A 14601-nucleotide genomic window follows, 5' to 3' on the forward strand; every position below is an offset into this window, starting at 1 on the left:
ACTGTGTTTACTGCATCTTCATTCCTCACACGGTACAGAGAAGGCACTTAATAAATATCTGTTGAATAAAACTGACCAAATGAATGAATGAACACCCCACCCTTTTGTGATCATGAATCACTTCAAATCAAGATTATCACATCACTATTTGCATGCAAACAATCCCACAGTGAGCACTGCCCAGAAGTTCATCTTTTTAAATGTTATTCTGGTGATTATTCTTTTTCTAAGAAAAAAAGAGGAAAGAAAAAAGCACAACATAGAGATTTGAAATAAAAATGTATTTATTTTCAAGTTCTATTCCAGGTAACAAATATTTTGGCTCTTGGAAAGGCAAATTGCCTCTTTCCATAGGTGAACATAGAACTGAAGTGAGTACCAATAGATCCCTTATTGATTTGCACAATAGGATAAAGCAGTTAAGCCCTGAAAAAAGCATTAACATTTATCCTCATTGCCAATCAAGAAATCATCCAAATTTCCCACCTCCCGCCACCTCCGAGACCCAAATAAACGGGGTATAAATTAGCCCTTGTGCAACCCACACTTACAAAAATTGGACACGATCCTTGGCAAACACACACACACACACACACACACACACACCCCAGACCTGGACAATGTTTCCACTGAAGTATAAGCTAAGAATGCAGAAGTATCAATTTAAAATGCAAGTGGCTAATATAAGGGCTAAAGATAAAGATAAGGTGAAATTTTTCAAACCCAGCTTTGTTGCTGGTAGATTGGAACACTGTGTAAAGGAAAGGAGACACAGAAAAGAAAGAGAAGGATTCCAACCCTCTGTCTCCTCCTTGTGTGAAAAGCTCATTTTTGTTCTGAGGTAGGGTAACCCCAGTGACTGTGAAAGAGGGATGACTGATCCCCAAAACGTGCTATAAGGTACAGCTTCTAGGGATCCTTCCCTTGGCCCTCCAAAATGATTACCTGTTCTCAGGCCATACTTAAAATGTATAGAACAGCACTCACTAAGCCACCAGAACTGCACTGGAACGAAGCAAACACCTTCGAAGTATGTTTTCAATCAGAAACTTAACTTCTGCCATAGGACCTGACAGAGGATAAGTTAGCCTGTAACATTATATATACACAGTTTTGGAAAAAGGAGTGGTGTTTTAGAGGTTGGCTTAGTCAACTCTCTGACTGATAGTATCCCTGAGCTTTTAAGGGAAGGGAAAACATTTCTTCTTTATAATTTCTAGTTTTGCGTATCCTTGTTCCCCTTAAAAAAAAAAAAAAAGATATCAGGGCATTTGTTTTGGATTTCCCTTTTTCTTTCAGAGAAACCTGAAATTCCCACTTTTTACTAGCTAGTATGTGCAGACACATGCTCCAATCTGTGCAAATGCACGCTCATTCCATTGTTTTTCTTATTGTTATTCAAACCTCTATGCTGCCAAAAGGGAAGAGAAGGAAGTCAAGTAACTTTTTATGTACATACATATACATAAATGCAATATGTGGATGAAGTGATGAATAGCAGTAGGGGTTAGAATCTGCACAGACAGTGAGAAAATAAATGTTTCTCCCTGATTCTCTGGTGCCAGCATTCTGCTCTAAGGATTCTATGCAACCAGCTAAAGCAATGAGGAATGAAGGAGTTGACTCCTTCAAGCGTCTTCCTGTGGAACTTGAGGATGACAAACACATACAAAGCACCCTGCACACAGGTCAACATCTATAAGAACCCATTCATCATACGTCCATGAGGTTTTTAGGGCAGGGGAGACATGAGGCTCAGGAGGCCTGTCCCAAGGATGCCGCAGGATACGATCATCCTGACACAGCTCTGATGTAATCAGGGCCACATCAACCAATCTGTTTTACCATAGTGTTCGTGGAAGGGAGGGTGAGGGCTGTCATCTTCTTACTTCTGTCCTTTTTATAATCGTGTGAAGTCTTCTGGAGGATTACTACCCCTTTCCCTTGCTGGAGGCCCCTCACCTGGTTCTCTTCTGATTTCAAGTCCAAAGGTGGAATTTATCCTTCCAGGGGAATAGTCATTCCTTTTTAAATCTGCAATAAAGACAATTAAGATGGTTAGAGGGGATCTTCAAGAACGTAGTGTTCACAGAGATAGATGAAATTTAAGCTTTACCAAGTGCTCAGAGAGGACTCTGTTTCCTCAGGCCACCGATATATGGAACTCAAACCCTTGACCATGTCCAAACCACCCTCCCCATGACCACATGTGACTCCAAATCCCTACAGCTATTTCACGCCTGTGTTAACTGGGGCAGGAGAGGAGAGCTTTGGTTGCTTGATTCACCATGTAATGCCCTATAAGGCACAATCTGGCCAGAGTTAAGTGAGGCCGAACTGGAAACAGGGCATTTTTATGCTGAATCATGAGCAGGGACAGGAAGTTCAACCTAAAGAGTGATCTCACGATTTCAGTGGTCAGCTTTCTGGAAGAAAGCCATACTTAGGTTTGGCATGGCCTATGAAAACTTCAGCCAGTTATTGAATCCTATGCTTCCTAAAGTCTCCTTCTTCCATATGAAAAGGAAATCACTTAAAGACAACATTAATAAGGGTAATCTTTGGGGACAAATGTATGGAGGAATGTGGGCTTTAAATGTTTGTGTACCATTTTGGTGCTACACTGATTAAATGTGTTAACCTTAAACATGCATTCTGTGTATTTTCAATGTTAAATGGGGATTACCAGGACATAAAACCAATACCTATTGTAGTTTAATAATAAACAACAGTTACTGGACATATACATCTATTACTTCAAACCTCACACAAACTTTATGAGACAGATGCTATGTCCCCAGTGTATGGATTAGGAAACTGAGATTCAAAGTCACATCCTAGCAAGCTCAACCTGTATTGCTCTGGATCCGTGTTCTTATATACAATCCTAAACTGCCTCGGTTAGATAGATAGATAGATAGATAGATAGATAGATAGATAGATAGATAGATAGATAGATAGATAGGCAGATAAAATATTATTAAGTAAAAAAGGAAAACCACGCCATTCCTGTTTTCCAGACTAAACATTTTTTATTCAGATAATCAAATGACTAAGTAAATGGGGATATTTCTTATTGCCTTCTGAATGTGCTACTTTAGGTTTTGAAAGGAACCATGGATTGGGACTGGAAGTGGACGAATTATTGAATTACTCACTCAAAACCCACCAGCATAGTTTTAAAAAACAAAGAGATCTCCACCTTAATCACACAGAACAACTAACTGGGCTCAAGGATGGACGCAGTGAGTTATGCCTCAAGTCTCCCTTTCTCCCGGTTGATCAGATGTGGTCCCTGTGTCTCCAAGCACGAGAGGCTGCCCTGTCCTGAGTACAAGGAATCACGGCTGGGAAGAGGCCATCAGCTAAGGATACTGAGTTAGCGGGCCGGACACCAGCCTGCAATCAGGGGATGACTCAGACATCTGTGAGCACCTGTTTCTCATAGGGCTCTTACCTGGTGGTCCTGATGCCCCTGAGCCCAGCCCCAGCTCCTTCCTGCGTTCCTCTTGACCACAAAGGGTACCAGTGGGCAGCTCAGCCAATGTGCTATGGCTGATCTCTTTGCCTAGGTCTGCTGTAGCTTGTGAGAGCAAGTCCTGGGCAGCTAGAAGAGGACAGTGACAGCCCTCTTCTCTTTGCTGCTCCCATCTGATCTCCCCACCCCACGTACCCACCCCTCCAATACCACCTCTGTCTGACAGGCTATTTCTCACTGCAATGGAAAGCCTGCTCCAAATCCCAATTTTCTTGCAACATTCTTGCCCACAAGATCTCCTCAACCTCCTACCTCTAACACCAACAAGACTAGAAATTGCCCTTTTTTGTTGAAAATTTACACCCAACTTACAATGGATGATGATTTTTTACGGATTTCCACTTCAGGGTATGATCATTTATTGGAGGCAGGAAGGGATACTCAGCTTAAAATATGTAAAATTCCATTCTAAGGACAAGTTTAGTATGATCTAAGAAAAACAGTGAGCAAGCTGAGACAGACATAAAGTGTCCCTTCTGAGATAAAAGGAAAGAATGCAACAGAAACCGGAACTGCCAATTTGGAGGGCACAGACTTCCAGCTGCTTGCTTTTATGTTAGGAATATTTTCTGTGGTGGCGATACTGGTTTCGGAGAAAGTGTACTATATTATCAAATCAGATTTAAAATATATACATTGCAATGTATGTTTAAAGTTTAAGGTTTTTGTAGTAAAAAGCACTACTTTAATTCGCAGATATGTTTCCCTCCATAGTCACCCTTCCAAGTGTCTAATGAGTAAATAAGAGTAGAACAGAATTACAGTGGGCACCATACAGGACCCAAGGGTGCACAGAGACCCGCCTCAGTCCAATTTTACCCCAATTAAGTCGATGGAACATTTCCCGTGGACAGACTGTGACAAGTATTGGGCTCAATGTTGTTTTATCACATTTTGGCAGAACCTGAAGTAAATCCCTGTCCCTTTAATCCCTTCAGAGACTTGAAAAATTTGCAGTCAGAAAGTCAGGCCTCAACTTCGAATGAGATAAAAATGTGATTAGGATTTTCTACTCTATCCCAGGTTACAATGGATATTGTTCTATGAGAGATTTACTTAGAAAAACATAGAATTGTTTGGGGCCTACCCGGGAGTTTGAGCTTCCGGCAGCAGGAGTTGCAACGATGTTTTGCAATGAAGTTTCTAATTGCATCTTCCCCTAAATTGGCTGGTCCAAACACCATTCCTCTTGATCTAGAGGAAATATCAGAATATCAATTAGATCACTGCTAAGAAAAAGGAGCTCAACTAGGATTCTCTGAGATACCGAACAGTATCCCATAGTAACCCAGCAAACTTAAGGAGACAACAAAGAACAGAGCACTTTGGGGAAGCAACAATGTTAGGTTTGCAAATTTAAAATTCAAATGCACTTAAATCTTTCTACCCAACTCCAAGACTTACTGTGAAACTCATTTCAACGCTAATCTGATAGAAAAGTGAATTTTCTATGTACCACGTTAGAATAAAATAGAGTGAGACCCTTTTTAATGCATATGGGGTGAGAGAATGACATTCATTACCAAATGTTCTAGAATACTCAAAAGGTAAGGTATAAAATAAAATAAATTTGCTATTGGAACACACCTTCTAAAAATATTGATATATATTTCTTTGAACTCAAATACCTTTCTAAATATAACCATGTCCCCAAAAACAAATGCCCAACAAAACCCTACATCAGTACTCATGGCTCTTTTGGTATCTGCTTTCCACCCTGCAAACTGCTATAGCTGGGCTCTTCGTGGAAAGACACGACTACTATGATTTTGTGGAAGTAAACTATATATGCTAAATATAGGTGACAAAATTACAAACAGAATCAGTATGTATTAGGAACACTTTGAATATTCTATAATTATAATAGATCCTCAGCAGATTCTAGAATCAATGTTCATCCATTATCAGATGACACACAACCATTATTCTTCAGGGCTGACACGCTACACACCACGGAACAGAGCACACCAGGAACACTTCCAAAAAAACTTTATGAAAGCTATTATTTTATTTTAATGACATGCAGAGTGGAAACAGCACATTTTAAAATCTGAACTCAATTACCGCTCTTAAATACCACATCTTCAGAAAAAAGAAAAGCAAACTATCACAAAAGGAAACAATAAACTTCGCTTCTAAGGAATGCGGTTTTTCAAAAGGGACGTGGTGTAAAAATGGACTTTTTTTCCATCCGAGTATTGAAACATTTATCTCAATTTCCACTTCCTTTTGGCAGAATAACAGTAGCTGCTCTGAAGATGTGCCAAGCTCAGAATGAGGGCTGATGTCAGTTTGATCTCACATTGCCTTTTTGCTCTGAGGCGAGTAGGTGGAGGAAATCTCTTGGGAAGACAAAGTGAACGGACACCCAGGATTAATTTTCCTGGTCACTCAATCTCCCTTACAAAGTACGGCTCTGGTGGTATTTACCAGGCTGCATAAGCTGCCTCTTGTTAACTATTCTTCTTTCAGTACTTCTGGTAAAAAACCACTTCAAATAAGGTGAAGCCAAAATGTGTTAGAAAAGTAGAATCACTTGCTATTTAGTACCAGAACTCTATGATGCCGATAAAGTGAAAAATGATGGTATTTTTCTCAGTCGTTAAAATGGAAGAATTCCTTTTATCATCTCTCCAGCATGACCCTGTTGGAATATTTCACTCTTGTGATTTCCATACCTGCCATTTCTTTTCTCCCAGTAAGGCATGAAAACGCCCAACTTAGAAATATAACATTGATTCTCAGAAAAAAGCTATAAGATAAGTCATCTCCCTCTATGAGCTTTGCGAAAGTTAAGACAAAAAAATCAGGGGTTTTGCTCCCTGTGCAGGGGAGAGTGAATAAGGGTTGTAGGGACAGTCGTTTGTGTCTACACCCTACAGCAGGCCTTTAGCCTTGAAGTTTCAGATAACAACGTTTAAAAATAATAAATAAATACAACTGGTTTCCAGTCTTTTCACAGCATCGGAAAAGCAGGTGTTGTCTTGGTTCCACATATGAGGAAACACTAACTAGTGCCATGTATACATAGATTTCCTAAAGAATATCTCAGCATTATCATCATTTCAGACTTGCCAAATGTCTAAAGCATCAAGTCAGTAAGTGAAAAGATGCAATCCAAAACTACCGATAACTGAGGCATCCTCCACTGCGGCTCATGACCTGAGGAACCAAGTAAAGTGGCCAGAGAGGATGTAGGGGAAGAGGCCTGATGACTTTGTGTTCATGTGCAAAAGGTTGGGGAAAGGTAGGAGACAACAGGCATTAGAGACAATATCAGAATTTGCACCACAAAAACATCTTCTTTTTTGGTAGAGGATTATTCCCTTTCTTCGACCCCTCCTCCTCATAGGCAAGTTACCGTCTTCACTGAGCTTCCGTTTTCTCATTTGTGAACTAGGTTTGAAGGTGTTTAATTTTAATGTTGTTGTTAAGGGTAAAACAAGACATGAAAGCACTTGCTTCAACTGAGGCTTCTCAAACTTTAAATTACATTAAATCACCTTAGGATCTTGTGAAAATACGATGCTGATTCAGGAGATCTAGGGAGGGCCTTGAGATTCTGCATTTCTAACAATCTTCCAGTTGATGCTGATGTTATCAGTCCATTGTCCATGCTTTGTGCAGCAAATGTGAGCTTCGTTGAACTAACTAGATGTAATTTTCCACAGTTGCAAGAGAAGTATTTCTTATCTTCACCGTGAAGACTAACTGCACCCAAAATTAGGTGACCGCATGCTACAGTGATGCCATCCTATCAGTTTCTGGAGTTCCTATCTTCATGTTGTAAGAAATAAAGTTTGCCATAAGACAGAGGTTCCCAGCCCCGGTTGTCCATTAGAATCACAGAAGGAACTTTAGAAAAATACGGATGTCAGGGCCCTATTCTCAGAGATTCTGATTTGATGCCAATTCTGAGCAACTATTTTTTTTTAATTCCCCTCAGTGACGTTAGTAGAAATTGAGACTCACTGACCTATACAATGCAGATAAATACTCAACTGTCAAGTGTGATATGTGATAACATAATCTTAGAATTCTAAAAGATGGTAGTATTCAGGTCATAATAAATGACATATGTTTGGTTCATTATATATGCAAAACTTTTTCATTGCAAAATTATAAAGGAAGTACTTATAGTACAAGGTTCCTACTACAAACCGTTGGGCACACGGGGCTACTGAAGAAATAATATTCTTAGCTAAAAACACTTTAGCTCTGCTAAAATGAAAAATAATAAAGTCTTTTTCCGTACTCTAAAGATTATAACATGAACTACATGGTCAAATTTCATAGAAATTGGATGCATGAGAGCAATATGGATCGCTTTTTATCTTCTCTAGCTCACCTAGACCACACAAATATCTCACACTTTTAGATGGACTTCTTTACATGGAAGCCTATAGATGAGACCATATTTAGATTAGATCATTCCATGAGAGAGCACAGCATTAAAGCAGTAAATATATACAATATGAGTCGTGTGGGAAGGAAAGTAAAATTTTCAGATTTTATTGTATAAAGATTTCCCACTTACATAATTTTATATGTATTTTCTACAACCCAAGGCAAAGTATAGACATTTAGGACAACTAAGAAATGTTGTATGCTAGCAGTTCTCAAATGTGGTCTCTGGGTCAGCAGCAGCATCAGAATCATCTAGGAATTTGTTATATTATTTGGCCCCACCCCTAACCCAGTGAATCAGAAAAGGGGTTGGGGGCAGAAGGGCAGCAATCTGTGTTTTAACAAGCTCTCCTGGTCATTATGATGAAAGTTCATGTTTGAGAACCACTGTTGTCTAACATATTGATCAGTCCTTAATCAACCCCATCACTTCTTTCCTTCTACTCCACCTTTAACAGAAGAATACATCCTCAGAGCCTCTATTGCCAAGTCTTCCCAAAAGCCTGCTTATGGGACAAAATGCCCATGGGAATTCAAAGGACAGGCAGATGACTCATCCCTCCACATAATTTAAACTTCAGTCTTGAATTAACAGACAACCTGTGCTCCATATTAAGGCCCATTGTTTTGGCCTCTCATAGATTTGCTGTTATTGAATAGCACAATTTATGCCCTCAGTTTTCATTTTATAGACGTGTGATGGAAGAGGCTGCCCATGATAAGATACAATGACTCCACTGTGGGGACAACAAAGGAAACTGTTCTTCTCCTAGGACATTGTTTTCATGTCAAAGCCTATAGAGGTTGAACTTACCCATATTTCTCTTTTGTCTGGGCTACTAGAAAGCTCAGAGTCAAATTTGGAAATAAGTTCTGGCTACTGCAATGGTCTTTATAATTTCTACTTATGTGTACTAAAACTCTAGATTTAATCTTATTGTATTTCCATATTTTCTTTTTGCCCTTAATCTGTGCTTTCTTTAAAATCTTACTGTATTTTAAATCTTATTGTATTTTATTGCATTGTAATTAAATATAAAGAGAACAGATAAAGATATAGATATGGTTGTGGATATATAGATATGGATATAGATACATAGATAATAGCTGCCTCAAAACCTTTCTAGGATCTAGACAAGAAATATAAATGTTTCAAAATTATTTTTGAAAAACATGTATGGTGTGTTAAATGCAATTTTCTAAATGATAACATTATAAATTAACTTACTGTTTGTCTTCAGGTTTTATAACAGATGGATCTGTCAGATTTTCTCCAACACCTCCAAAAAAGAAAGAAAATAATATAGCAAATGGGGACTTCATTTCCTCAGAAATTCAAGAAAATAATAATCAAATTTTATTACACAGTATTTAAAACCTATATCCACCCTGTAATAAATTAATCATCATGTGAATTAACTGTACTATAAAAATTGTCCAGGCATGTCTGACAGTTTTAGTTAATGCATTGTCTCCTGCAACCCCATCTTAAGCTATAAGAAACTTCTAGACCAAAAATGAGTGTTTTAAATGGTACGTCCACAGTTACTAAAAGTGGCATCTGTCATTCATTTACTACTCATATATACTAGACATTCTAATTATTTTTCTCTAATTCTCAGCAATCATAAAAGTATTAGCATCCTCATGTCTTCATTTGATCAATGAGCATGTTGATATTCAAAGAGATTAGCAATTTGTCAGAGGTTACACAGTCCACAAGTGGTGATAACAGGATTCAAGCTGAGCCAAAGCTTGTGTTCCTCCCACTGGACACCTTAGTCCACATGGTCTCCTTAGATGGAGTACATCAGTGCTCAGCAAGGTGAAAGGTGCTGCGTGGTTCTGCAAGAACAATCTCTGCTTCAGCAGAGACACACATCAAATGCTACATAAATATAGCATTTAAAAACAGTAGGATACAAATGCCTCCAAACTCTTGATCTGGGTGCTGGTTACACATGTATTCAGTTGTAAAAATCGTTTGAGATGTATGCTTAATGCTGTGTACATGTTCTTGAATATATGTTATTCTTCAATAAAATTTACTGATTAAAAAATGACACATAGGTATAATTTAGAGCTAAAATTTATCAAAACAGAGATCAACATCCAAAGTGAATCTGTTATAAAATGCAAGTGGTGAGGAGATTGATTTCTAACAGCAGTAATGTTTCACAGGCAGGCCGATCACACATGCGAATGTACCATTTGGGCATAGCCCATTGATTTCTGAGATCATTCTCTAATTAGCACTGGTTTTCTTTGCTTGAAAGACAGCAACCTTGCAGGAAAATTATTTTAAAATCATATCAAATTTATAACATTATAATATATTTCTATTTGGTAAAAAAATAATGTATGTTTCCTAACCACTATTTTTATTTAAAAAAAAAGATTTTTGCTATGTTCTATATGTTTTACCATATGCTAAAACTTACACACACACACACACACACACACACACACACACACACACAGTAATCATCCTCAGAGGTTGTAGTCTTCTCCCCTAAGAAACTGACTTCCTTAGGAAAATAACCTGCTTAAATAGGAGTTTCCAACCTTTCTTGTGTCATGACCCTCTTTGTCAGTATGATGAGTCTTGGGGACCCCCTTCTCAGAATAATGTTTTCTAATGTGTAACTTAAATACATACAATTACAAAGAAAACCAATGATACTAAAATACAATTACCAAAATATTTTTTAAATTGTTGTATTGCAATACATGTGCTTCTTTATTAATACATTAAATAACAGGATCTAGCACAAGTCTAATAACTATCATATCATCCAAGTAATAAATATGAACAGTTATTTTGAGATATCGGCCAACACTGTAACATGCTATGTTAATATCTGTAATTGCTATTACAAACAGTCACGGGTACTGCTAATACCACTGTGGTTTGTGGTCTCCATTATAACTGAAGAAAATGATGAATTTCAGATATAGGTTGGTGAAAAAAAGGTGTAATTTGTTTTTCATCAGAGTTCACAGACCCTCTGAATCCTATCCAGGGACACTTTAGAACCCCTGGGATGGAATCGCTTTGTACACGGATTTTGATTAGGGAAAGAGAAAGTAAAGCTGAAACACAAGCTTAAGGTCAACTGTGCAAAATGTGCTTTGCGCATCATTTATTGTTTTTATAGAAAAAGTCATAGGAAGAGACTGGGCTGTTTATATTTTTCTCATTATTGTTATAAGAAGGAACAGCCTGAAGATACCCTACTTCTTTAACTACATAGTAAATAAACAGAACAACAAAAAGACCGAGATCCCAAGTACCTTTAGTAGAAAGATTAAAGGCTATAAATCCTTTACATGTTAAAGCTCAGACCTAACTTTAAGCCTGAAATTTCCAGCACTGATGAATGCTTTGGGCTGATGTCTGAGTGAACTGTAAATTTAAGCTGGGAACACAGACAGTGCCTAAAAAGGTCATATTAATTGGGAAAAATGGAAGCTTTATAGGGGAAAAAAGTCTATCAAAATCACATCAGCTCCTGTTTACTTTAAATCTTGTTGCTTGTTACATAGGCAGAAGTCACAGAATCTGGGTTCCACTCACAGCCCCGTCACTTCCTAGTTGTATGACCTGACCACCCTCGTTAATCCCTGTGAATCTCAGTGTTGTCATCTGAAAGTGCTAATAACAACGGGTCTTATAGGGTTAGTGAGAAGATTAAATGAACCATTGTATACAAACTGCTTAGCAAAGTGTCTGACCCAGAGGGTGTTAAAAAATGTCAACTGCTATTTTTATTATCTTTATTCTGTGAGGATGTCTTGTGAAATAAAATTCTATTTTTTACCACTGTGGTAAATCATGGTCTGATTATTTCATTTCCTTAAAGTACTGTTTCCTAATGAATAAATCCCCTTATAAGAATGGGGGTAGGGGTAAAAACCTTTATATCCTTATACCCAATCTAACAGTTCAAAAATATATTTTGGGGGGCCCTCGAATGGGGAGCATTCCAATGTGTGGAAGAAAAATAGAGAGAAGCCCAGAAAACTGATCCTGCGGCAAGCTCCACCGGTACCACCACCTACCCTGCCTCTCTCCCAGCTACACAGGAATCATCCAGAAAGCAAACTTTAACATCAGAGCCCATCCTACCCACATATTCTCCTAGACATTTGAAAACATGAAAGAAAGTAAGACATTTTCACATTTAAAAATCCCAATGATTATCTCCTTACCAGCGTCAACAGAGCAAATGCCCACGTATAGGTAACAAGCAGTATGCCCATACGAGAAACCCAGAAATTTACATTCTGATCCCACCACCTTGGGATAAATCAATGAATGTCTCCATCTGAAGAAAGTTACCTTCTTTGTAGCAGTAGAATTTCTGATGATGATGATAATCTAATGTTGACTTATTCTGGAAACTGCTTTGGTGAATAAAAAAATCTAGTATCTCCATAAAAGTTCTTTGAAAAACACAATGAGGTTTTTAAAAAGAATGCCCCCAGACCACTATAATTTGAAATGCAACTGTTTTTAATTGCCATTGCTGGGACTTGTATGTTGGGTTTCAAGTGTAATGATAAAGATTCACGCCTTCACATGTAGGATTTTTAAATAGAAAGTGAATGGAAAACTACAGCATAGTTGCATAATCAGATATAGATCTAGCCTCTCCTTAGAATTCAGCTTCCTGGCCCAGTGTAGCTGCTCCTGAATTAATGATTGCCAATCCCTTGGAAGGAAGTAGAGAGAAGAAGAAACTGAAAAGAATGAACTTCCAGAGTGTTTCTCATTCCTTCTTTCCTTCAAAGCAAGCTGATCAGGTCTTCACTCTACAGACACTGATGCTGGGGGTCTCTCAGAAGTACCATCAGGACCATACAGCTAAGGACAGACTACCCACAACTGAAGATTAACTTCCATTTTAAAGAGCCACTCAGAGATCAATAATACTAACAACAACTAACATTTACTGAGGGCTTACTATGTATGAGGAACTTGTCTCATTTCAACCCCTTAACAAGCCTATGAATTAAGTCATATTATTTTCCTTAATTACAAATGGAGGAAGTGAGACTCAAGGTGGTCGCCCCCCTCAACCTTTGTCACACAGAAATTTGTGGTAAACCCAGTAGTCAGATGCCAGCACTGCAACTCGAGAGCTCCTCCTCCTAACTGCTGCTATTGGGCCTCTCAATATCCGTTTCACCCAAATGATACACATTATCTCTCCAAAGACTAGAAATACTAATAAACAGAACTGAACTAAAAACCATTAAGATATTTTAGGAAAACATTATGTTCTTCCCATTTTTCCTCTCCAACCTGGTTTGGATTAAATATGATAACGCATAAGCCTTTAGCCAAGTTTTTGGCACAAAATAAATACTTTGCAAAGGTTAGCTAGTAGTACTAGTAATATAACTGCTTATAATTACTATTATAGGATTTGTGTTCTTCCATGAATTCAGGCCTAACCAATTGGCCAGAACTCTATAATAAGTATCTCAATTTCTTCACACTCATTCTATGATGTCCATTTTCCCTTCTTTGAAGGTCAGTGTTTTGACATAGTTTATTTGTAGTGGCCTATTTCTGCAATTCACGTAATTGCCCAGTAAAAGAAAAAAGTTAATTCCCTTTTTCCCCCAAGACTATCAACGCAGCATTTGTTCTGTTTAATGTCACTTTGGATTACTAAGAGACATAAAATCCCCAAACATAAACATCATTAAACAAAAACCTATTCAAGTGGAATACAAAACACACTGAAGAGTCATCATTAATTCCTTAAAGTTTTTCTTTGGTTGTTTTTCTTGTTTCTGTTTTTGCTTTTTAAACAACTCCACCCAAAACTCAAAGCACAGATACTCAAGTACAGATGAAAATAATCAACCTCTGCCCAACATTAGCTACAAAAGCAGATGCCTTGGGCATCAGCATGCTGGGTTTACACGGATCATGTACTTGATAGTTTAAAAACTGAATCATCTTAACTGTTTTAACTTTCTATTGCCTCCTAAAATATTGTGTTTGAGAGTTACAAATGAAATTCAACCCTGTGAACAGCACATATCTGAAAGAACAGAAGGACTTATGCGTAGTTTAAATAGTGTATACACTCTCTCAAGCATGTGGCACAAATTTCAATCAAAACGGTTTTGCAGTCTTACTGGACATTGCTCACGATGCCCCAGGATTGCCTATCTTGACTATCCTCAGCCTCCAAGCCTGGCTTTCAGCACAGAATTCCAGGACTGGAGAGGTACAAAAGTCAGAGAGAACAAGAAATAGGCTCAATCTGTTTAAATGAGCCATAACATAGCTATGTACTATGGGAATGAAACTCATGAAGAAATCAAAGATAGTACAGTGAAAAGGAAAGAACAGATGGTCAAACCAGTTTGGGTTTATATCCTGGCTCCCCCATAAGTAGCTGTGCAAACTTGGGCAAGTTATTTAAACTTTCTGAGCCTAAGTTCCCCATAATATCTACCTTGAGGTGCTGCTTCTGGGATTAAATGAGATAACTTCTATGAAAGTTCCTGGGATAAATCCTTTATTTAAAACCAAAGCTGCAGTCAGTGAGCCCAGGAACTAAACTTTGACCTTAACACAAATTTTGTTCTGTCCCTGCAAGGAAAACCTTCATGCTGCAGGGTTATAAGTCACA

General features: G+C 38.1%; 1 protein-coding gene across 4 annotated transcripts in view; it reads right to left on the reverse strand.

Annotated features, from left to right (window-relative positions):
- Positions 1 to 266: 266 nt before the first annotated feature.
- The window catches only part of TRPM6 (transient receptor potential cation channel subfamily M member 6), a 138580-nt gene continuing 124245 nt past the window's right edge, over positions 267 to 14601 (reverse strand). For all 4 annotated transcript variants that reach the window (XM_019736695.2, XM_019736693.2, XM_019736694.2 and 1 more), the window contains exons 37-39: positions 9174 to 9225; positions 4626 to 4732; positions 267 to 2034 (exon numbers count right to left, since the gene is read on the reverse strand). In XM_019736695.2, the coding sequence (XP_019592254.2) occupies positions 1901 to 2034; positions 4626 to 4732; positions 9174 to 9225 (293 nt within the window). In that variant the 3' untranslated portion in view covers positions 267 to 1900. The remainder of the gene's footprint in view (positions 2035 to 4625; positions 4733 to 9173; positions 9226 to 14601) is intronic.

The sequence above is a fragment of the Rhinolophus sinicus genome, linkage group LG04 (assembly GCF_036562045.2).
Source record: "Rhinolophus sinicus isolate RSC01 linkage group LG04, ASM3656204v1, whole genome shotgun sequence".
Lineage (NCBI taxonomy): Eukaryota > Metazoa > Chordata > Mammalia > Chiroptera > Rhinolophidae > Rhinolophus > Rhinolophus sinicus.